Source organism: Denticeps clupeoides, chromosome 2 (assembly GCF_900700375.1).
Source record: "Denticeps clupeoides chromosome 2, fDenClu1.1, whole genome shotgun sequence".
NCBI lineage: Eukaryota > Metazoa > Chordata > Actinopteri > Clupeiformes > Denticipitidae > Denticeps > Denticeps clupeoides.
In genome coordinates this window covers 27,029,640-27,053,744 of record NC_041708.1, presented here as the reverse complement: position 1 = coordinate 27,053,744, position 24,105 = coordinate 27,029,640, and the positions used below count along the sequence as shown (strand labels likewise).

General features: G+C 45.1%; 2 protein-coding genes across 2 annotated transcripts in view; both read left to right on the top strand.

Annotated features, from left to right (window-relative positions):
- The first annotated feature begins 2,503 nt into the window (after positions 1 to 2,503).
- bloc1s5 (biogenesis of lysosomal organelles complex-1, subunit 5, muted) lies at positions 2,504 to 5,036 on the top strand. The gene is made up of 5 exons (XM_028964960.1): positions 2,504 to 2,628; positions 2,700 to 2,782; positions 2,869 to 2,998; positions 3,102 to 3,160; positions 4,221 to 5,036. Exons 1-5 carry the CDS (start codon positions 2,610 to 2,612, stop codon positions 4,392 to 4,394), a joined length of 465 nt encoding a protein of 154 aa, XP_028820793.1. The 5' UTR covers positions 2,504 to 2,609; the 3' UTR covers positions 4,395 to 5,036.
- Positions 5,037 to 15,086: 10,050 nt separating this feature from the next.
- Positions 15,087 to 24,105, top strand: part of txndc5 (thioredoxin domain containing 5) — an 11,179-nt gene continuing 2,160 nt past the window's right edge. Inside the window, exons 1-9 of the mRNA XM_028964958.1 lie at positions 15,087 to 15,362; positions 15,973 to 16,125; positions 16,915 to 17,020; positions 17,134 to 17,230; positions 19,579 to 19,694; positions 20,952 to 21,038; positions 21,205 to 21,351; positions 23,127 to 23,209; positions 23,906 to 24,035. Coding sequence (XP_028820791.1) covers positions 15,178 to 15,362; positions 15,973 to 16,125; positions 16,915 to 17,020; positions 17,134 to 17,230; positions 19,579 to 19,694; positions 20,952 to 21,038; positions 21,205 to 21,351; positions 23,127 to 23,209; positions 23,906 to 24,035 — 1,104 coding nt within the window. The 5' untranslated portion in view covers positions 15,087 to 15,177. The remainder of the gene's footprint in view (positions 15,363 to 15,972; positions 16,126 to 16,914; positions 17,021 to 17,133; positions 17,231 to 19,578; positions 19,695 to 20,951; positions 21,039 to 21,204; positions 21,352 to 23,126; positions 23,210 to 23,905; positions 24,036 to 24,105) is intronic.

Below are 24,105 nucleotides of genomic sequence, written 5' to 3'. Positions count from 1 at the left end.
CGCGTATGACATGGCTGCCTGGCATGAAAAAAAAAAAGAGAGGGGGTTTCCAAAAAAGCACATGATAACTGCATATGCTGATTCTCAGGCGGTGAGTGCTCTGTTTGGTGCGGTCCGTTCCAGGCGGAGACACGATGCCGACGGTGGCAGAAGAGCGGAGGTGCCGCCCCAGCTGTGCCCCCTCCCGCACTCTTACTTGGGGGAAGTAAAGTGTCACCGGGATGAGTGACCTGCTCTTCTCGGAGACCAGAGCCTGATAAAGAGAGAAACGGGGTGAGCTGGGGTTGGGGCGGGTGGTGGTTGGCAGGTTGCTGTGCCACAGGAAAAGCAGCCCCGCCCGGGGCCTGGGTTGTGAGTAATAAGCCCCCCACCCCCACCTGTTCAGAGGCACCATCAGTGGCACTCGGTCTGCTGTGAACAACCCACTCTGTCCCTTAGGGCTTCCTCCAAGGGCACAAGATCAAGACCAAGCCAGAGAGCAGGAGAGTGAAAGGAAGAGAGAAAGGGAGCAATGTAATGCAAAATAATTATACCCATTGGGTAATATGAGTACCGTCATTAGGGTCTGCAGAAAGAGGGGGGGGGGGGGGGGGGGGGGGGGGGGGGGGGGGGGGGGGGGGTGTTTTTGAAGCCGTCACCATGCACACAGGCCCGGTGGGTATGATTTGTAAACCATCCGAACAGACCTCCCACAGAACGGTTCTACCCAGGACTGAATGCTCCAGGATTCCAGCCAAACTCAGACTCATCCCAGCAAGGGCACATCTCTGCTGTAGCTCCTCATGCGCGCGCCGCAGATATGGAATGGCCTGAGTCTATAACAGCAGCGCAGACTGATATGAATCAGAAGGGAAAAAATCTCACAGATGCTGTGCCTCAATTAGAAATGTATTTTTAAAAATCAGGTGCTTCAATATTTTTGGTCAAATTTTATCTAAAGTGCAATGCAGTGCATTCCAGATTAGAAACATAAATAAAAAGAAAACAGTCTAGTCAAATTGTTCATAATGTGTGGCACATTAACACAAATAATTATCTTTATATTATATTTTATAATATATATACTATAGATGATTTTATTTATATATTCTTCATATATGCTTTTGTAAAATTCAAATATATGTACTTTATCCCTTTTTTTTAATGTCTCCAAACTTTTTCACTTAATGGACCTAAAATAAGATATAGACCTTTTGTCATCTTGTGTTGCATGAAGGAGTCAATTGCCTGCAAGAGTTCTGCAGCAAAACCTGGGAAAGTAGCCCAGCAAATGATTTACAGGGACAGTGGCCTCCTCATTACAGCGATGTTGGTTTTCTTTTAGAGCTCATTCTTGCAAGGGTGTCTGCAAATGTCACACTAAATCATGCTTATATAAATTATAATTGTCATTATAATAAATACAACCACATATTACATCACATAGTCCAAAAAAACTAATGTTTTCAATATTTATTTTGTAAAATGTAAGATAATGGTATAAAGTTGTTAAATAATTCAGTACAAAATTGTGTTTTAAAACAATTGTGAAAACCAGCATGTCAACAAAATACTATTTCACAAAATCATTAATTATATTAATTGCTGAAATTATTGATTATAAAAATATGGTTTTGCTCAATGATTTTTTTAATATAACAAAATACACAGAGCTAGTTCCTAAGTTAATTATTAAATGTACATAATGCTGAATAAACTGCATAAACACTAACAAAAAAGATCTTATGTCAATAATAACCATTCCTGAAGCAAAGTTCTAATTGTTCCTATATCACAGTTACAAGTCGCTGTATTTTGCAAACATGTGCTTTGTCTCCCCCTCGTGGTAGATTTTGAAACATTATCTCAGGTTGTTAGTGCACGTTGAGGATTTGCGTAACAAAGATCCAAACCTGAATAAGGTTTAAATATCTGAATGTGTTAAATGATTTAAATGTTATTTAATGATAAAGGTAGTTTAACTATCATCATGCTGATATTTTCTATTATTTCGCTAAAAACTAGAGAAAATACTTAATTTATTGCCCAATAATTCGGGTGTTGTTTTTTGCTTTAAATAAACTTTAATTATTAAAAAAAGGAATTTCTAATCTTAAATGCAATCTCAGTTGCGCCCATTGTAGAGAAAGACTGACATCTACCGTCTCCTTGCAGAAGGGCTTTCACAGATGTGACGAGACCTGTTTAAAGTAATTTATTACTAGTAATAGTGATTTCCCGATTATTTTAACCTACTTCTGTCACGTTTCTCCGATGGCGTGTTGGGACCTCGCTGAACGAAGCCTGGGTCTACCGACCAACATGTCTGGCGTGTTGGTCGGAAGACCCAGGTTCAAACCCCACTTACTACCATTGTGTCCCTGAGCAAGACACTTAACCCTGAGTGTCTCCAGGGGGGGACTGTCCCTGTAACTACTGATTGTAAGTCGCTCTAGATAAGGACGTCTGATAAATGCTGTAAATGTAAATGTATCGAACACGTGGTGTTTACGAGCCTGACCCCCCAACCGGAAGTGCTTGTCACGAGTCGACGGTCTTTTCTCCCCGCAAACGGCCGAACGAAATCTCGTACTTGCCGCGTTGAGTTTCCGCGCACGTACGTCGTGTCGATGGAGAAGATTTTAAAAGGTGAGTTCGGCGTCGCGTCAGGGGAGAGTTCGTATTTGGGAGGATGGTGACGTGTTTACTACTTGCCGCAGACGTAGGCGACGTGCAGTCCCGCCTCGTCGACCACCGGCCCGTGATCCAGGGAGAGATGCGGTACTTCGTCAGGGAATTCGAGGTAAACGCTGGGCGTGTGAGGGGAACGACTCTGTCCAAAGGACGTGGCGGTTTACACGCTGTCGTGTCCCCCCTTGCTGACTCGAGGAAAAGCGGGGCTTTCGTGAATGCCGTCTGCTAGAAAACCTGAACAAGATGGTGTTGGAGGCCAGTGAGCACGTCGTGCCGAGGTGTTCGGTGAACATGCAAGATTGCCTGTTTGAGGCGCTCACTCGACGTAAGCGTGATTCATTTCTTTATTACAGTGACCTCCGATGTCCAGTTTGGACATGCGGTGAGATGTAAGCTGACTACATCTGTGTTTTTGTGCCTTCGTGCAGTGGAAGCTGCTAATCACATGGCACAGAGGGTCCAGCAGAGGGAGCTCGAAGCACAGCAAGTAAGTTCTCTTCGGGCAGTAATGCTCTGGCACAAATTACATTTTAATTACAGTACACACACCTCCTCATTCAATGTGTTTTCTTTATTTTCATGACCATTTACATTGGTAGATTCTCACTGAAGGCATCAAAACTATGAATGAACACATGTGGAGTTATGTACTTAACAAAAAAAGGTGAAATAACTGAAAACATTTTATATATTCTCGTTTCTTCAAAATAGCCACCCTTTGCTCTGATTACTGCTTTACACACTCTTGGCATTCTCTCGATGAGCTTCAAGAGGTCGTCACTTGAAATGGTTTTCCAACAGTCTTGAAGGAGTTCCCTGAGGTGTTTAGCACTTGTTGGTCCCTTTACCTTCACTCTGCGGTCCAGCTCACCCCAAACCATCTTGACTGGGTTCAGGTCCGGTGACTGGAGGTCACGTCTCCACTTTTTGTTAAGGACATAACTCCACATGTGTTCATTCATAGTTTTGATGCCTTCAGTGAGAATCTACCAATGTAAATGGTCATGAAAATAAAGAAAACACATTGAATGAGGAGGTGTGTCCAAACTTACATTTACGGCATATACCAGACGACCTTATCCAGAGCGACTTACAATCAGTATTTACAGGGACAGTCCCCCCTGGAGCAACTTAGGGTTAAGTGTCTTGCTCAGGGACACAATGGTAGTAAGTGGGATTTGAACCTGGGTCCTCTGGTTCCTAGGCGAGTGTATCAAACGGTAGGCTATTTGCAAACCTTTGGCCTGTACTGTATATGATCATCATTATACTGCATTCCCCCTCCGAACTGTAGCAGTCAGTCCGGGAGATGTGGTATGGAAAGGCAGAGCTGTGTCAATAGACTGGACAGCTCAGACTTTTGTTATTTCCAAAATCATTGGCAGGAGCAGGACGGCGGTTTTAATCAAACGGCATTGCTCTCACATTTATCTGATTGTCAGATATGCAATTAGGATGTAATTATGAAGTGCTTACATGTTTATGCACGCCGGGAAAAGTATTGTGCGGTTCTTTTGCGTTCTCTTACTGGTGCGTGTTTGTGTCAGAGCGCACACATCCAGGCCATGGTGGACAAGCGAAAGGCCGACTGGGAGGAGTTCGCGAAAGAGCAGGCCGGCATGAAGGAGGCAGTGGATGAGGAGCACGCTAAAGCCGTGGGCAGACTGAGCAGCCACTACAGCGAGATGGAGAAGGATCTGGCCAGGCTGACCGACATCTGAGGCGCTGCTGCTACATCCTCTGGCTGACACTCGGGATTAATTACTGCATGCCAGAGCGGGGGTAAAGGGCCAAAAAAATCATTTAAAGCGCGTTAGTCAGTGTCAGTAAGTGTGCATATATTTTCATACAAGACAACACTTTTTAGGACCTTGCAATATTTCTCAATTCTTACAAGCACTGCTAAATTATCAGATGCACATGAAACATTAAGGCAAGGAACAATATGACTGGATCTTGGCTCTCAGATATTTACACTTCACCCTTAGCTCAATCAGGCAAGAAAATTTAAATATAACGTGCCAAGGACCAAAAAAAAAAAAAAAAAGCAGATTTCTTAAGGCCTCTGGACAATGACAGAGAACACAGCAGGTCTCAACTGTCAGTGGCTCTCACGTCATTTCTTACTAATGAGCCATTTTAATATGGGCCCGCAGCAAACACCGCGTCCGGACGTTTGAGCTTGTGCTGGCCAGTGTTGGCAGGAGGATTGACTGATGGACCCTCTGGCACATTCTTGGCATGCTTCAGGTGTTATTCGTGCCGACGGTGGCGACAGTATTTTAAATGAATTTTGACTACATGGAGATGTGAACTGCATTTTGGTCCTCAAGAAAAATAAACACCTCTTTTCTGTCATTTTATTTTTGTTGTAATCAATTCATGTATTAATCCCGTCTGTCTTTTTTTTTTTTTTTTTTTTTCTTTTCTCTCTCCCCCCTCTCTCCTCTTCTTCTTCCCTACAAAGTCGTAATGCTCCTGCTGACAGCACTCTGCTTTTTGTCGCGCTCAGCCGTGTCACTCTCGGTGACGGACGCGCGCCAGGCCGCGCTGGTCAGAATGTCGGCATGTCTGGAGCGGGCGCAGGGACGCTGCCAGGAGATGGAACGTGCCGCCTTGGCCGTGGCACAGCGGGAGACAGGCCCCGCCTTTTTCTTTTTTTGCGTTTGAGTTCGTAGAAGTGAAAGTAGACATACGACGTACAGAAAGATCAACAATAAATCCGGCGCATTAAAAAAAAAAAGCCACTTTACCTCTTATTCGGTATAATGCGCAAGAGCTGCCAAGGCTTTGTTTATGTTATGTCACACAATAGACATAACACACCGAGTAGACGTAGACGTAATATAAACAGCGATCGGATGTATGAGAAGGTCGGCTGGTTGACGCGAGCTACACCTAGTCTGTGTAGGCTGTGGGTATGTTTCATGAATTCGGTTTTTCAGTTGCCGTCTCTTTACCTTCACGACTGCTCGGCACCACGTTCTCGTCACGAGGGGCTGCTTAACGAATGAAAAGCACCATAGGACCTCTTTCCCTGTTGCCTGGGAGGCTGAGAGAAGACAATGCTGAGAAAATGCCGCCATCACAGCGGAAGCTCGGTGCTTTGAAGAGCCCACCTCGTTGCTACTCTACCTCACTTGTGTTGTTTCACAGTTTTGAGCTCTACAATCTAAAAAACTTCAACTTTTCCCCTGATTGTGCTAGTTCCTAACAAACCTTTGTTGTAGATTCGTCTTAGTGCCCTTGACCTGACGCAACTAAGCCCGTCCTGACTAGATAAATGTCATTGAATTCTGAGGATGATTCTGACGCATTGTCCATGGATTGACCTCAAAGGGAAGACCCCTTATCTCTCAGAGGCTGGTGCAGGAAGCGGCCATGAAGTGCTCACTTCCCTGCCCCCTCAAGATAGGCCCTCCATCCGGGCAGATGAGTGCGTGTCGGGTCAGGCGGTGGCCTAGCGGCTTTATCATAACTCACTCCATCGCTGCCGAACGTCAGGAACCAGAGCTTGTTTTTTGTCTCCACTCTATCAGAGCTTCTGTGTTCTTCCTGTTATGGAAAGGGAATAGTGATCCCAGTCAAGGAGCTCGGGTTCCCTGCCAACATAAATCGTCAGGGAAAAAAAAGTAGTCTGGCCAGACAGGGGCAACCAGGGAGACTCCGATTAGGAAATGTCCGATCATGGCTTGTACTTTTTTTAAAAAAGAAAAGAAAAACAATAAAGGAGGTGCCATGTCTCTCCTTGGCGCTTAGCTTTTCTTAGTTGGGTCTCGCGATCGCAGTTGCTGCAGCTGGTGTGTTTAGGCCTCCACTTGCTTATCACCGTTTTATTTATCCCCGAAGCGAGGAACGGGGAGATCTTTGAGTTGCTCAAGCTTCTAGGCCCCAGGCCCACCGGTGCTTCCAGCTTTCTCATCGTTTCAGGGGCAATAAACGAAGAATAGACGGCCTCTGATAACCTGACAGGGGCTTTGGCAGTACCCGGTGTGCACTTTTCAACTCGCTAAATGAAAGAAAGTGGAGTTGCGGGAGGACAAAAGGGTATTTTAAAACTTGGTTACTGCGAGCTGTAAAGGGGAAAGTATTCATTTTCAGTGGCCCCTGCGATTTCCCCACTGCATGCACACTTCACGCCATTGTGCCCGCTTTTCTTTCCCTTTACAGCCATCGCTCTCAATTAGAGCCATTTCAAAATGAAAAACAGCAATAGACAATTGGGAGTGCTTTCCAGTTAATAATCAAGTATTAGAGCACCACAGGGACCGAGCGTACGGGTCCAGGGTGTACGGTAATGCGATAGGCAACGGGAATTCTTTGGCATTTGCCAGCGTTCACCCGGAGAGCCTCATGGAGGAAAAAAAAAGGAACGAGACCTTACAGCTCGGCCCTGAAAGGAATAAACCTGCAGTGAGGGGTAAGGTAAGCCTTCTCCACCTGCGACTCTCCAAAAAAAAATAATGCACAAAGAAGTTAACAAAGGACTTCGTTTGATTCCATCCCTCTGAAATGAGCATAGAAGCAGGACCATTTTAAGCTCTTTACCCACGGCCTGACCTTCACTGACCCTGCACAAGACTCACGCCGTACAGCCTGATCCTTGCAGTGCCGAGGCCTGCGTGTCGGTGTTTTTAATTGTCTCGGCCAAGGCACCCCCCCCCCCCCCCCCCCCAACCCCCCTGCTTTGCCAAGTCCAAAAAAACACAGATAAGGTCCAGCAACAACAAATGCCTTCCTCAGTCAATCACGTGTAGAACAATGGCTACGGAGGATGGAGAGAATGGCTTGTCATCGCGCGCTCGCCGCCACTGCAGCTCGCCGTTGCCGTCGTCTGGGGGGCGAGGAATGTCTGGATCCTTTGCCAGCTGCATACCTCGACACATTTTTCCCCCCATTCTGTGCAGGTACTATTTTTACGTCGTTTCTGTTTTAACAGCCTTTCGCGACCTCCTGAGCATCTGACCACCGCCAGTGCAAAAAGCCAAGATTTTATTACCGCGCAGTATTTCTTTTCCAAGAGGCCATCGGGTCGTCGGCCATATCCGGAAATCTCTCAGCAAGTTCTTCTTCAATCAGTATCATTAAAGGAATGACAGTGGATGCAGAAGAAATAATCACGTATGGCTGCATTTTCATTATTTATTAACCAATAGAGTGCCCTTTAACTGCAATAAATTTACTGTGACTCAGTCTTGAGTGGTGTATTGTTCATATGCATGAATAAATACACTAAATTATCTAATTGTTTTAATGACTATCATAATGTCAGTCAATTAAACTGATTAATTGTGATTAATTAAAAGTCTAAAGCTTCCAATAATAATTAAAACTATTATAGAGACAAGTGTGGTTCTCATCCTTGGCCATTTAGTCGGGTACATTGCTGGTTGAAACATCATTGTCATAAAATGTCTGCCAAATGCTAAAAAAAAAAAAAAAAAGACCACAAAATTGAAAGTTCTAATCTCACAATTTAGCAAGACACCTAACCCTCAGCTGAAAAGTGAAAGTGAAGTGTCACATGTGACACACAGCAGCACAGCACATGGTGCACACAGTGAAATTTGTCCTCTGCATTTAACCCATCACCCTGAGGGAGCAGTGGGCAGCCATGACAGGCGCCCGTGTGTGGGGACTATGCTTTTGCTCAGTGGCACCTCAGTGGCACCTGGGCAGATCGGGATTCGAAACAGCAACCTTCTGATTACGGGGCCGCATTCTTAACCGCTAGGCCACCACTGCCCCAAAAAGCTGCTCTAGGGGGACAGTAAGTTGCTCTGGAGAAGAGTTCCATATAAATGTAATCTTGTGTAAAACGCAGACGTTTCTCTCTGAAGCAAAGTTTACGGGAGCTCATTGATTCTGGCAGTAAGTCACTGAGGTCAGCAGCAGTGGGAATGCACTCAGGTTCATGTGAGTGGAAACAAACTGATATCATTCCACAGGCAAATCATCTCTTGTTTTCCAGGTGTAGCAGGCCACAAGTGGAAATTTCATTTGTTTCAACCTGAAAGCCTTGATCTGCAGAAATGTTAAGAATGTTACCATACATTGACCACTGAGTAAAATGGCAACTTGTACCACAAGTGTCAAATAGAAATGCTAAATGTATCAGTAAGAAATCATCTAAGATCTTCTATCAGTTATTTACTGCTCTTCATAGGGACGTTGATTTAGGGGACCTGCGCAGTAATAAGACACATTATAAAAGATGATTCAGGGCTCGTCTGTGTTTCTTGTCTGGTGAGCGAAGTAGCAGGGACCGTGCACGAACCCTACGGTAATCCAAACCACGCCTTCAGACAGAGGTCAGATCCGATCGTTCAGATAATCTGAACACCAGGGAGCGACCTATAATGTTAATCCCTCAATGCACACACTGACCAAGTAGCCTGGGTGGCCCCTATTTTCCGAACTTTCAACTGGTCACATGCACTATTAGTGTTTGAGTCAAAATGAAGCAATGGATGGAATAAAGGTGGGCATCTGAGAAAAGGTTTTGGGAACCTCTGCATTGTACATCATGATGGGAATCCCTCAGTTCTCTGCTTCCTGCTTGCATCTGACAAGTGAGCGGTTTCAGTGTGGTTTGACCGTAGTGGTTTTTAACTTCAGTCCAATTTTAGGCAGGATTTCCAGTGTGAAATTAATATCCGGTCAAATTCAGACCCTGAAACCAGTAAATCAATCGCCCTTGCTTTGTGAGGCCGGGCGGTACTTATTCAGGAAACGGGTTGTCCCTGATTCCTTTTCCTTAGTTCTATCTAGAATGTTAGAAAAGGTTGTTCATGTATAATTTGTGTGTGTCTGTTTTTTTTTTCTCCTAGTAGTTCCAGTCCTGAGCCATGAACAAATCCCTGTCTCATCCCCTGTTTTGCTCTGGGGAGGCCGTGTCTCTTGGCACTAGAATGCCCCCGGAATGGGCTTTTCCAATAAATGCAACTGTCTCTGTGCTTTTCCCCTATATTTCTCCCTCTTTCAATCCTGCTCTTTAGTTTTCATCATATCCCGCCCTGAACCCAAGTGGGCTGCATAGCTCCGGCCTTAATGGCTTTACCTTGAGGCAGAGGAGCTGGAGCGCCGAGCCGAGCATTAGTCATGTCCTGCCTGCACCATGTTCAGAGACGCGGAGTTTTATCATGTCATCTCCCCGGGACCTGGCGGCGTGGCACAGGCACTCTGTATTCTGCTGCGTCGCGTCTTAACACGTCGTGCTGATGTTGCTGATGTAACGTCTGCGGAGTCTCTCATGAATCACCTGCCACTGAGGCCACCGCAGGGCCGCTTCATTAGAGACTAGGGGACATATTGCAATTAGCACGAAACTCCGACTCCATTCCGCATGCAGGTTCCCTCGCTGTCCCTCTTACAGTTAAGTAAAGTGACGCACCCTGCTTTATTATAGCAGTGCGGCTTACCTTTCGGCGCTCTAGCAGCGCCGGATTCTATAGCGGGGGACAGCCGGGGCGAAGCTGGAAGTGAAATCAAAGTAGGCCCGGCGCTGAGCCTCGCAGCACCTGCTCCGGCCCGCCCGCCAATTTAAACACGTTATTCCACCAGCCGCGCTGCTTCATGGCTTCTGCGGGGACCCCAGGAGAAGGGAGTCCGACGAGGCTGCCGAGACTCCCGCTTAGCAGAAAAAAAAAAATCCTCTCATCCCTCCGTCCAGATGCATAAAGTCACTCACCCACCCACACACACATAAAAGTCGCACACAAATACACACCTGGCCTCCGCCTCTTCATCACCCCATTTTGTTACGTGGCTCAGGGGAAAGCGGTTTTGGTTGGATGTGGATCAATATGGCGCTGTGGGCGAATGGCGCTGCGGAAAACAGTAAACATCTGTTATGCGACTTGGCCACCACTTTTTTTTTTCTGCGGGGCCAGGGTGACTTCAGCGAGGGAGGGTCTTTTTCCATGAGCGTAGTAAGTGACAACATCTGCAGTTTCATCCTGAACAGGAAAATAAAAGCGACCTCTGATGCGGCACAAGCCCCTCTCGAGAGCCCAAGCGAGGGACCTTTCACTGGCCGCTGTGGCCGCTGTGACCGCTGTGGCACTTGTCAGTGCTGAAAACACGTGCTGAATCATTAGCAAGAAGCAGAACCGGTAAAACTCGCCCTCGCGAGATGTTTCATGGCCGCCAACATTAAACGTGTTCCCCAAATGACGTTGTACAGTCGGGATGAGGGACGGTATGGCAGCCTTATTTAGAGTGCCGAGTAGGTTGTGGTGGGGTGGTAGTAGCCTAGTGGGTAACACACTCGCCTATGAACCAGAAGACCCAGGTTCGAATCCCACTTACTGCCATTGTGTCCCTGAGCAAGACACTTAACCCTAAGTTGCTCCAGGGGGGGACTGTCCCTGTAACTACTGATTGTAAGTCGCTCTGGATAAGGGCGTCTGATAAATGCTGTAAATGTAGGTTGTGGATGCTGTAGCCATGTAACCGGCTCTGGGGTGTGGAGCCCCAGCTGTGCCGCCTATGGGCTACAGCGTGGTAATAGACTTTGCAGGTTAGCCCCTCTACTCTCCTCATCCGCGGGTCACGCCGCGGGGAGCCTGGAATCTCGCTTCCAAAGAGAGCTGCCGCGGGCCGACACGCTCTCTCACCGGCCCGGTCTCTGGCTGATGACTTTTCCAGGCAGGAAGACAGGGGCCGAGGCACCAGGGATCGGTGGCCAGAGCCTGCAGCAGAAAAACAACGGCCCTGTCACCACGCGTCAGATCGCACCTCCGATACAGCCTGCCGAACAAGGTGCCGTATCCAGATCCCCGACCTTCACGTGGCGTGGACAGCATCTCGGGGACAATATTCACCTCCAATCGTCTCCACCTGTTCCAATCCATCGTGCTTCAGGAGCCTAGGGGCGCAACGACTTTTGATTCCATCCAAATATTTATGTCCATAACCTGCTGTTAATGTTTCTCAGACACAGAAGTAAAATGCCCCAGAAATGTGTGGCCTGACATGAAAAAGACCCTGTCCATTCGGGCGGATATCTTTGGAGGTCTGGCTTTGGCTCACCCGCTTGCATCAGACTTTCACTCTGTTCACTGCAGACCATATTTTTCTCCGTTTTTTTTTTTTTTTTTTTCCGCTGCATTACATTTAGTGGGCGTCCGTCCACTACCGTTTCCCATGGACGGAGCCTTGAGTAGCGGCCTGTTGGCGGATGACATCCGTTCTTCGTAACTGATCACTTCCTGTATCCCTGAACACCCACCACAACAAACAGACAGAATCGCTTCCCTCCTCCTAAATGAGAATATTGTTCAATACAATGTGTGTCTGTTTAAGGCATCTCTGTGCTATTTCTGACAGTAGTTTATGGAGAGCTCAAGTCAGCATTAAAGCCAGTTAAAATTTGGTAGGAAATGTATTTAACACCAGGAAGAACACATTTGAAATCCCATTCCTCTTCCCCAAAGACTTCCCAAAAGGTGAGCACATAAAGTGGCAACAGCAACAACAAGGGCTTCGCATTGACCAGAGGCTGAGAGCGAAAGTGTGAGAAACCTACAGCCGTGTGCTTCTCAGTTTCAGTCCCGTGACGTGAAAGCGGCTCACTGTTTTCACTTGCTTTGGAAAGAAAGCTCGAACGCTACTGTCTGCTGACGGCCCCCGTGCCGGCCCCCGTGCACCCACCACCTGCAGGCTCCTTCGCTCTCCAGCACTAACTTCAGGCAATTAAGAAAATAAACAGCACGTCTTTGAATCCCAGCAGGCCATTAATCTAGTTTTCCTATTACAGCAGCATAGAGCCTAAATGGCAACTTGCCCACCCCCAACAAAGGGTTACCAGTAGACACTGGAACTATTTGGCTGCCTCGGAGAGAGGGATACATAAATGTGTCAGTTGCAATTTAGTCATATTTACCACCATTCTGACATGTTAAGATTAAGCCGTTAAGATTAATTGCGAAATGTGAATACTAGCCGACCGCAGTAATAACTGCATACCCCCCGGACATTTTTCTGAAGAAGTTATTTATCATATGCGGTAGTCAGAGGGGGTAATTTCATATATATTTGTCACTTTCTATCAGTGGAAAAGGCATATATTGTATTAAGCCGTAAGAAGCTGGAACCTGAGAGGCGAGCAAGGATCCTCCCATGTTCTAATAAAAAAATGAAATGAGCATTTCTGAGCACGAGGGCGTAGGCCGATATGATGGGTTAATGGTGGGTTAATGCAGCCAGGCAGGTTATGGACAATGTTTTTTTTCCCCCCCTCGAATTGTATTTGTGTGCCACATCCACACCCATCTGTTGAATGCTGAAGCTGCTCAAACCTACGGAGTCTATTCTCCCGGGCAAAGGTTGAAGTTCAGCGTTAGTCACCCATAAGGCCATTCAAATTCCTTTATCTCTGTGAGAGAACTCAGCAGCATTCTGCCCCATAAACACGGCCAGTCCCAGTGGAAACCATGGAATTTTAATGGTCATTCAGGGAACAGCAGGGCACGACCATTATCTTGTAATAGCTCACCTCAGAGCTAAACCGATCAGCACTGCACACTTCATTAACACACAATACCACGGCGTTACCAAAGTAATACACTATTTACTGTAACGTGTCTATTTCATTTATTCATTTCATTTACAGCATTTATCAGACGCCCTTATCCAGAGGGACTTACAATCAGTAGTTACAGGGACAGTCCCCCCCCCGGAGCAACTTAGGGTTAAGTGTCTTGCTCAGGGACACAATGGTAGTAAGTGGGGTTTGAACCTGGGTCTTTTGGTTCATAGGCGAGTGTGTTACCCACTAGGCTACTACCACCCTATTTCTGTCCATGTAGACTATAATACTGTCTCGTTTTCACCGTATGGTCTCCACACAAGCATTAGCCCCCATGCAAAGGGTTTCTATACATCTTATGCGCATCTAATAAAGTGTCACACGAGCTTACAGGGCTGAAAAAAATAAGTTCTTGCCAAACAGTTGTCACTCCTCAGAGACAGGCACTGATACCTTGGGAAAGAGCCGCACATTTATTGTTGGCTGCCACTGCACTGAAATAAAGGCCCCCTGGGAGGGGCTCCACTGGCCACTGTAGTAAATTGTAGCGATTAATTAATAGCCTTAAAGCTTCTCATTCTCAGGCCTCAAAGGCAATTAGAAAAATACCATAGGCACCTTTTACCCATATTTAACTGACAGCTTGGACAGGGAATTAATTAATAAGAATTCTGTGCTTACACAAGTGCGAAAAAGAATTTACAACCCCTGGACTTGGTTAGGGAGATTAAATCACTGTTCTTGTTTCATGATGCCAAACTGCAGTCATATTTTCAGCAATATTTTCATTTTAAGTGGCTTACCTCTAGTCCTATGTTCTTATTATTTAAGGTAACCCAAACTTGGTTTGTATTTCACTCTACAGCTCACAATACAGCTCAGTTACTCCCGAAATTCCCAAGTGAACAGGAAATCAAATGTCCAATAAAGTCTTCCCGAGGAAGCATTGTGTTATGTTGCCTTTATTAACCAAATAATGTGAGTAGTATTCTCATATCCTGTTCAGACTCGTTTTACAGAATCATTTGCCTCCCATCATTGTTTTAGATTCAGTCCCAGACAAAATAATTTTTGTCATTATAAGAACAGAGAGAAAGCATTTCTCTATATTCTACAACCACCTAAAACTGCAGAATAACGTGAAAAAGGAAAAAAAAAGCCTTTAAATATGCAAGAACACTTAATAATTAACTCACTCCCTTTCCATAAGTGCTCAGTCCAACACAGGGTCACAGCTGCAGGAGCACACACACACACACACACACACACACTCACACTCACATAATTCCGATTCAACCATTCAACAAGCATTCATGGAGGAAACCACTGTGCAGACCTAGATAATTTAATATACTAAAAATGTACATTATATATACTGTTCCTTGTGTCTATTTGTCTGTACTGATTAATGTTCAGATATTGCATTTTCAATTCTGATGTTTTTCATCACCATTCATCATTGACCAATCACGTCATGTTTCTTTTTCCCACATCCATATTTTTTATTCTGCCCTCTGAGGTTTGTTGGGCGTGTGATGGGCCGTTTTTTGATTGTACTGTGCTCATTGTACGAAGTGTAGCTTTATTTGACACCATGGACCGTTGTCTATATGTGTTCTGTATGCTACTACTATTCCAAATGTTTGAAGATGCATCTACCAGCCCCCGCCCGCAGCGTCCGGCGTTTTGCAGCAGCGGGAATCTCCTGCTTTACGGCTGCAGTTCACCAATCGGACGATCTCACGAAAACTTGCCCGGGCTCGTTGGCGTGGTGGTGGGTGTGCGGCGCGCCGCGAATTTCCCGCGGATCTCCAACGCATGCGGCGCGGCCGGCACGCGTCAAGCCGGAAGCTGCAGGCGCATCCGCACGGCTCGCAGATCTGCACTCGCGCCTGCGCGGCGAGGCCCTCCGGCTAAAGCCGCCGCCGGATCCCGTCATTCCCCGAGACCGGCGGTTCCAGCCAGACGGAGACATGGCGTCCTCTGCACTCGGCGCCCCCCTAGTTTGCTTTGTGCTGTCGGCGGTGGTTTTTGCGGCCGGGGTCTCCGGTGACTCGGAGGAGGAGGAAGACGAACACGCGAAGCACACGTACACGGTAGAGATGTTCAACGACGCGATCCACACCGCGCCCCACTTCGTCATGTTCTTCGCACCCTGGTAAAAGCCGCCGACCGAAACGCGATGCGTGTGTCCGCGCCGATGCGTCCCGAGTAACGCGCGACGCGTGGTTACAGCGTTCCGCTCGCCGGTCCGAGGCTCGCGCATACGTGGCACCGTGCGGCGCGTCGCAGAAGCTACGGTGCGATGCTCGTTTACGCAGCGCGACACAACATTTCTATTCATCACGATGAACGCACATCCTTGCAATTTTAGCAGCCTAGTAACTAATGTAAAATTGGTCAAAATTGATGTATTGTTTTGTTAAAAATAAAAAATGAACTAAATACTAAAATCGGTAATCAAATTTATAATCTGAGGTTTCATTATTGAGAAAATGGGAGAAAATGTTTGACCTAGTGGGTTAGACCCAAAGACCCAGGTTCAAACCCCCCGACCCTCCTGTAACTACAGATTTAACATGAGCAGAGTAATACAAGGTAAAATAGGGAAGGCAGGTTTTATTTGAACTTGTAGTCCACATGGAACATTAATCATCTCACGTTTTTATTGGTGACTGTAGTGTAAGTGTACATGATTCTTACAGAAACCCCGAGTGCCTTTGCCATGGGATACTCTTGTTGGGACGTTGTCTGTCTTCCTTCTACAGGTGTGGTCACTGCCAGAGAATGCAGAGCACATGGAACGAGTTGGCAGACAAATACAACAATATGGCCTCGCCACCGGCGTACGTGGTGAAAGTGGACTGCACCAAGGACACCAAGTTCTGTTCCAGCGAACATGGAATCAGGGGCTATCCTACGTACGTGCTTACAGCGCCACCCTTATATATATATCGCCGTTCTGTTCCTAAACATGTGTTAAGGAGATGAAGATGCCTCTGAGGAAATTGTTAGACATAACAATCTGCTCACATACAAGAGTGGACGTTGTTAATGTTCCTGCAGAGTTGAAATATATGGCAGATTTGCTCTGTAATACGACACTCGAAGCACAGATGTTGTTTCAGATTATAATTATGCACGCACGACTTCCTGTTGTGAACCGAAACAAATAATGCATTTGCATATCTTCAGTTGAGTTTCATCTTTTCACTTCCTAGTTTTATCATCAATCCCAAACAGTAACGCTAAAAAATGGGGCAGTGGTGGCTTGGCGGTTAAGGAAGCGACCCCTCAATCCGAATGTTGCCGGTTCGAATCCTGATCCACCAAGGTGCCACTGAGGTGCTGAAGCGCCATCCCCACACACTGCTCCCCGGGCGGCTCTCGTGGCTGCCCACTGCTCACCAAGGGCGATGGTTAATAGCAGAGGACACATTTCATTGTGTCGCTGTGCTGCTGTGTATCACAATGACAATCACTTCACTTTCACTAGTTCTGACCACTTGAGAAGCTCTTAGACCAGTTGCATTCTCCTTTGGTTCTACCCATTTCTCAAGTTCTTATTTTAGTAATTATTGTGATTGTTAACATCCTCAAATGAATAGCGTGTAAATTGGTGTGTAAGCCAGTTAAGGAATTACAGCATGCTGTAAATTTTCATAAGCATAAGTAAATATTAAATCCTGCTCATTTTATTGCATTTATAGACTCAAGCTTTTCAAGCTTGATCAGGAGCCTGTGAAATACCAGGGTTCTAGAGATCTGGAGTCATTGGAGACCTGGATGCTGAAAACTCTGGAGGAGAAACCTGCTGTAAGGCTTTACTTAATTATCTCATCGTCACACCCACAATGTTATTGAAGCGCCTCAAAAATCTTTCCTGATGTGCATTCAGCTCTCTTCATTGCTAAACCTCTGTTTTTCAGGAGCCGGAGAGTGAGCCTGAACCCCCAAAAGTTCCTGAACCCAAACAGGGCATGCATGAACTCACAGCCTCCAACTTCAAGTCACACATATCCAAAGGTACAGAGAGGGTCTTTTGTGAATTTTTAAGCTTGTAAGCTTGTAGAGACAACATTAATATTTGATTAATCTAAGTCAAACAACAAATGAAGTAGTGACAATCCCTTAGAGGAAAACACAGGGGTATTCACAGGGCATCACGTGTTCCACATTTAGTTATTTTATAGCCTCATTCAAAATGTTCTTTTTCAAAGTTCTGCACACAACACCCCAAAATGACAACATGAAACATTTTTACTTGAGGTTTTGGCAAATTTCTTAAAAATAAAAAACCAGAGAAAGCGCGTGTACATAAGCATTCACAGCCTTTGCCATGAAGCTCAAAATTGAGTTCAGGTGCCTCCTGTTTCCCCGCGATCATCCTTGAGATGTTTTTGCAGCTTATTTGGAGTCTAGCTGTGGACAAAAACAGTTGATTAGACCTGATTTGGAAATTAACGTGCCTACCCACACAATGTCAGGGCACAAACCAAGCATGAAGTTAAAGGAATTGTCTGTAGACCTCAGAGACAGGATGGTCTCCAGGCGCAAATTTGGGGAAGCTTACAGAAAAAATTCTGCTGAAATTCAAAGCAAACTATTATCATAACCCAGATATTCAAAAGTCAGTTTAGATATGTTTTATTGAAGAGTGGATATTTGGTGCAATAGATGTGTCTGAATGCTTATACGGTCCCTGACAAAAGTCCTGTCGCTTATCTATTTTGTAGAAACACCCGCTATTAACCTGACTTTTAATTAATCAATTTGTGTTAGAAATAGCTCGTTTGAAAAGCTAAAACCCGACCAAATGATGATTAATGCATTGGAATGGGTTTGTTTCAAGGAAAAAAGATTTATCATTTAATCTAGACAGAAAGGTCAAATTTAAGCAAGACAAAATGTTGTCGCCTATACAGAAATTGGACAAATTTACTGCAAATGCAAACATGTCAGCAAGTAGTGGTGCAGTGAGCTCCAAATGTAATATCTTGTATGACTTCCATGAGCTTGAAGGACTGCATCCATGCGGTTTGGCAAGGATTCATACAATTTATTGATTAACTCATCAGGAATTGCATGCCTCCCAGAGCTCATTAATATTCTTTGGTTTAGTCTTCCATGCTTCCAACAACAATGTTGTTCATGTCTGTTGACTGGGTTGGCCAATCCTGGAGCATCTTTATTTTCTTTGCCTTGAGGAACTTTGATGTGGAGATGGAAGTATGTGATGGAGCACCATCCTGCTGCAGAATAAAAAAAAAAAAAAAAATTTGAGGTCAATTTGTACACAAGCAACAAGACTTTTGTCAGGGACTGTAGAGTTTACAGAATGTAAATGTGAAAGTTGGTTTTAACAAGTGAGACTAGTTTTCTGTGTCCCGTGCATCACATGGCAAGTTTTCAAACTGCTTGAATGCTTTTGTTAACTTTATATTGCACTGCCCAGTAGTAAGGCATGACAAGTGCTACATACATGTCACACATGTTCATAGTTCTGCCCACTAGTTATGGGGATATAGTAACTTTATCAAATGTTATCAAAATGTCCCGTGCATCACATAGAGAATCATTCACAGTGGCCTCAATCATTCATAAGTGGATGAAGTTTAAAACTTCATCCAGCCCTGGCCGGCCACATAAACTGAGCAATTGGAGGAGAAGGGCCTTAGTCAGCCCATGTGCTGTTGACATGCTCTTATCATCAGGCCGATACATCCCTACAGTGAAGCAAGTCGGTGGCAGCATCATGCTGTGGGAGCTGAGAGACTAGTCAGGATAGAGGGAAAGATGACTGCAGCAATGTACAGAGACATCCTGGATGAAAACTTGCTCCGGAGCGCTCTTGAACTTAGGGCCTACAGTTCATTTTTCAGCAGAAAAATGACCCTAAGCACGCAGCCAAAGCCCAGGTTTGAATCCAATTGAACCATTCTGAATAGATCTTAAAATGTCTGTGCACCGACGCTTCCCATCCAACCTGATGAAGCTGGAGAGGTGCTGTAAAGAGGAATGGGCCAAGCTGGCCTAGAATAGGTGTGGCGTCATATTCCAAAAGGCTATAATTGCAGTGAAAGTGCGACAACAAAGTATTGAACATAGGCTTTTTTTTTTTTTTTTTTTTTGCCAAAAAGTAAAGTTTTTTTCACGTTGTCATTGAGTGTTGTGTAGAATTCTGAGGGGAAAAAAGAATTTAATCAATTTTGGAATAAGACTGTAACATAACATGTGGAAAAAGGGAAATGTTTGGTTTCTGGAATGTTAATGAAAATACAGATGGAAACGTCTACTGTTTTGAATCATTTTTTTAACGTTTTCTCTGAAGGTTTAAGTCCAGATGCTTTATAGTTGGCTGTCTCTGGCTGCAGGGTCTCACTTTGTGAAGTTCTTTGCTCCGTGGTGCGGACACTGTAAAGCCATGGCGCCCACCTGGGAGCAGTTGGCGACAACATTCGAGCACTCGGACGACCTGAAGATTGGCAAGGTGGGTGAGGTGAAAGCTGTCTTCTGTGTACAGACGAGAGACGAACATGTCATTTTGGTGGCTTGTACAGGCAGCAGGATTCATGAATTGATGAGAAGCCGCAAGGCATCGCCTGCAAGTCACGTGGCATCATGTTTAAGATAAAAGCAGCTGGTAATTATGATGGGGCGTACCCTCCACAAACAGACCCTGAAGTTTCCTAGAGAGTTTCAGGTCATCTGTCCATGCTGAGTCATGGAACAAGAGAATGCTCCAAAGTGCACAAACCTGTCTGCTTGAGCATGACTACAGAGGGGCCACATAAAGTTTTGGAATAACCTCATCAAAGCAGCTACATGAGGAAAAAAAAAAACCAAAACAGCTCAATTTAAATGTCACAGCAGGACATAAAACGGGCAACTAGCCATAACTGTGGAAATGCACCGCAGCTGTGGATCAAGCAGCCTTGTATTCAACTTCTACTTTATCAAATCAATGATCAGACATTTATTGTTGCAAGACATTTATTTAGTTATTTATTTATATGTTACATTTTTAGAGAACAATTTAAACAGACATTAATAACAAAAGCAGAAAATTAACAATAGAATAAATAAATGAAGTAAGATGCTAGGGGCACGCAGCAGAAAAAAAATATATATACAGAGGCTATATACAATTATTTGGAGAAAAAAACTCAAAATGTGTGTGGTTTTTATAGCCTTCTGGTTGGACGAACCAGTAATAGTACCAAGGTAACATTTGAAATCTGCCAAAAAAGGAATTTAAAGAGGGTCTTTTTGTTACTATATTTACATCTATGAATACAAAAACTTGCCAAAAAATATATAGGTTTGGCACGAAAGACGAGTCATTTTGTATAAAAACGTGTGTGTGTGTGTGTGTGTATGTATACAAATGTGTATATATATTTTCTAAACACAAAGTAAAAGCTAATTATTGTTGCAAGAAAGTAAATCTGGTATAACGATCCAACATGACTGATATAATAAGACTGGATCTTATTAAGCTTTCTAAATGTGCAGCATTAATGTCCTGACAGGGATGTTTTTTATTAAATTGTGTATTTATACGTGGCGAACCGTATTTTTATTTATTTATCCCTAATTTCTATTCAAATAAAACCTGGTATGTATGAATTTAGTTTTTTTAATGACTGTTTTTCAGTTTTTGCAGCGCTATTTAGGTCTTCCTGCCCAGAATACGAGTGTGTAACCAGCATGCATCATCACGACTGTTTGTTTGTTTGTGGCGCAGGTGGACTGCACTCAGCACTATGAGGTTTGCTCTGAGAACCAGGTGCGGGGATACCCCACCCTCCTGTTCTTCAAGGATGGAGAGAAGGTGAAAAAGAAGGCGGTGGGGGGGGGGGGGGGGGGGACAGCTCTCCTCAGTGCCTTTTAATGCGCTCCTGTGTTGACATTAGCTCTGAATGGCTGTCTTGTGTGAGGATAAGTCAGCCGCACTGTTACACAACCAGAGATGTTACCGACCCGTCCGCTGTTTGCAGGTTGACCATTACAGAGGCAAGCGTGACCTGGACTCCCTGAAGGACTTTGTGGACGGGCAGCTGAAGGCGGCGTCGGAGGCTGCGGCTCCCGCGGACGACGCGAAGACTGACGAGGTGCCGCCGAGTGCTGAGCCTGCCAAGGAGGAGGTACAGTGGGCTTTTCCATTTGGAAAACCTTTACGCCACACAACAAAATGCATTGTACAAATTCAGTACATATATTACATATAGGTGTATACACTGCTCAAAAAAATAAAGGGAACACTTAAACAACACACTTAAACTCCAAGTCAATCACAGAAACAGAAGGAGCACAGGTGGGGGTTGTGCTTGCGCCCCCACACCGTGCAGCACGTTTGGCGTTTGCCTGAGAACACCAGGATTGGCAAATTCTCCACTGGCTCCCAGTGCTCTATACAGATGAAAGCAGGTTCACACTGAGCACATGTGACAGACGTGACGGAGTGTGGAAACACCGTGTAGAACGTTCTGCTGCCTGCAACGTCCTCCAGCTTGACCGGTTTGGCAGTGGGTCAGTAATGGTGTGGGGTGGCATTTCTTTGGGGGAAGCAAAGGCTTCCATGTGTAACAGAGGTAGCCAGACTGCCATTAGATACTGAGATGAGATCCTCAGACCCCTTGTGAGACCATATGTTGGTGCTGTTGGCCATGGGTTCCTCCTAATGAAAGACAATGCTAAACCTCATGTTGCTGGACTGTGTCAGCAGTTCCTGGCCCGCCCGTTCCCCAGACCTGAATCCAATAGAGGACATCTGGGATATCATGTCTCGCTTGCACCACAGACTGTCAAGGAGTCGCCACCTCATCAGGAGCATGTCCAGAGGTTTTAGGGAGGTCACACAGGCACGTGGAGGCCACACACACTACTGAGCATCATTTTGACTTGTTTTAAGGATATTACATCAAAGTTGGATCAGCCTGTAGTGTGTTTTTTGACAAATTTTGTGTGTGACACGAAATTCAGACCTCCATGGGTTGTCAATTTGGATTTTATGTGATTTTGTTGTCCGCACATTCAACTATGTAAAGAACAAAATATTTTTTAAGAATATTTTATTCATTCAGATCTAGGATGTCTTATTTTTATGTTCCCTTTATTTTTGAGCAGTGTTTTTTTATTTTTATATATATATATAATTTTTTTTTTTTTTTTTTTTTTTTTTTAATAAAAAAAATCTGGCACATTTGTGATTCATTTATGTTGCATTTGTGTCATACCATATATGAAAAACCAGTCAGCCATTTCTTTTCAAGCCGGAAGGCAGCATGAAGTTGTGTTGCGGTTAAAGTCTACTTTTGAGACCTAATTTTGGGGTGGGCGGCCATCATACTTGGTATGACTCTGCGCTCATTTAAGGAAGAGAATGAGCGTTTGGGCAGATGTTTTAGCCATGAGATTAGCCCACGATCAGCCTCTTGTAAAGTCAGGTCTCCACAGCACATAACATCAAGTAGCAATTATGGGCAGCCAGATATTTCCTCCTGCTGATGTGAATGTGCTTAAGATGCAGCCGTCTGTACACAGGGGTGACGTCAGGCATCCAGCTTTAACCGTTCCCCGAGATATGAAGTGCGCCGTGGTTCGGAGATTTACATACCGCTGTACAATGGACAATGGCTTAGCTTCACACATCAATCAGTATTTTGAGACTCAAACATAATAAACACTTCAATAGTGAATGGCTGCATTTATATACAAAATATAGTTTTGGATAAAACCTATTAGAATTGTAATTCTTTCCCCCCCAAATACTTAAAATGTATGTTCCACCTCCAGTGTCTGGTTCTTCTGGTTGAGTAAAAATTAGGCTGGGAGTGAGGCCAGGGTGCTGGATTGGGACGCAGTGGTGTAGATAATATAATTGCAGGTTATTGATGGCTGAATTCTCTCTTCCATTTAGGCCTCAGTAGTCATTCTGACAGAGGACAACTTTGACCAGACTGTTGCCAACGGCATTACTTTTGTGAAGTTCTACGCACCATGGTAAGACCCCTGAATTCTTATCCACTGTTGTGTTAAGCATACAAACTTAAGCTTAAATGGTCATGTGTGTGTGTCTAATATCTGGCCCTAGTGGTTAAGGAAGCGGCCCCGTAATCAGAAGGTTGCCGAATCCTTATCCGCCAAGGTGCCACTGATCAAAGCACCGTCCCCACACACTGCTCCCCGGGCGCCTGTCATGGCTGCCCACTGCTCACCAAGGGTGATGGTTAAATGCAGAGAAGCAATTTTCATAATAAAGTATGAAAAAAAATATTATATTTCATGGGAATTTCCTGGAATATATTTAGTTTAATTGAACCCACTCTACTATGACTGGCTGGGCCCTGAGCTCAGATACACAGGAAGCATCCGATCCTCTAGCAGTCCCTGGGATCGGATCTTTGTTTTCCTCGACTGTCCAACCTCGCACTGTTCCTCCAGCACCAGCTGTGTGTCCGTGTCTGTGTCTGTGTGTCCGTGTCTGTGTCTGTGTGTCCGTGTCTGTGTCTGTGTCTGTGTGTCCGTGTCCGTGTCTGTGTCTGTGTGTCCGTGTCTGTGTCTGTGTGTCCGTGTCTGTGTCTGTGTGTCCGTGTCTGTGTCTGTGTCTGTGTGTGTGTGTGTGTCCGTGTCTGTGTGTGTGTGTGTGTGTGTGTGTGTGTGTGTGAGTGAACCCCTGCTGTATTTGTACACCTATAGGTGTGGCCACTGTAAGAATCTGGCACCTACATGGGAGGACCTTTCCAAGAAGGAGTTTCCTGGTCTGATGGAAGTGAAGATTGCGAAGGTGGACTGCACCGTGGAGCGGACACTCTGCAACCGCTTTTCTGTAAGTCTCACCTGTCCTAAATTTTGTAATGCCGGCCAGTAAGTAGTTTTCTAGCAGGTCATCTGCAGAC

Bases quoted from the DNA above. Each gene is read 5' to 3' on its own strand.
- bloc1s5 (XM_028964960.1), top strand. The intron at 2,999-3,101 runs GTAAGCGTGATT...GCCTTCGTGCAG, and splicing joins GTTTGAGGCGCTCACTCGAC to TGGAAGCTGCTAATCACATG. The intron at 3,161-4,220 runs GTAAGTTCTCTT...TGTTTGTGTCAG, and splicing joins GGGAGCTCGAAGCACAGCAA to AGCGCACACATCCAGGCCAT.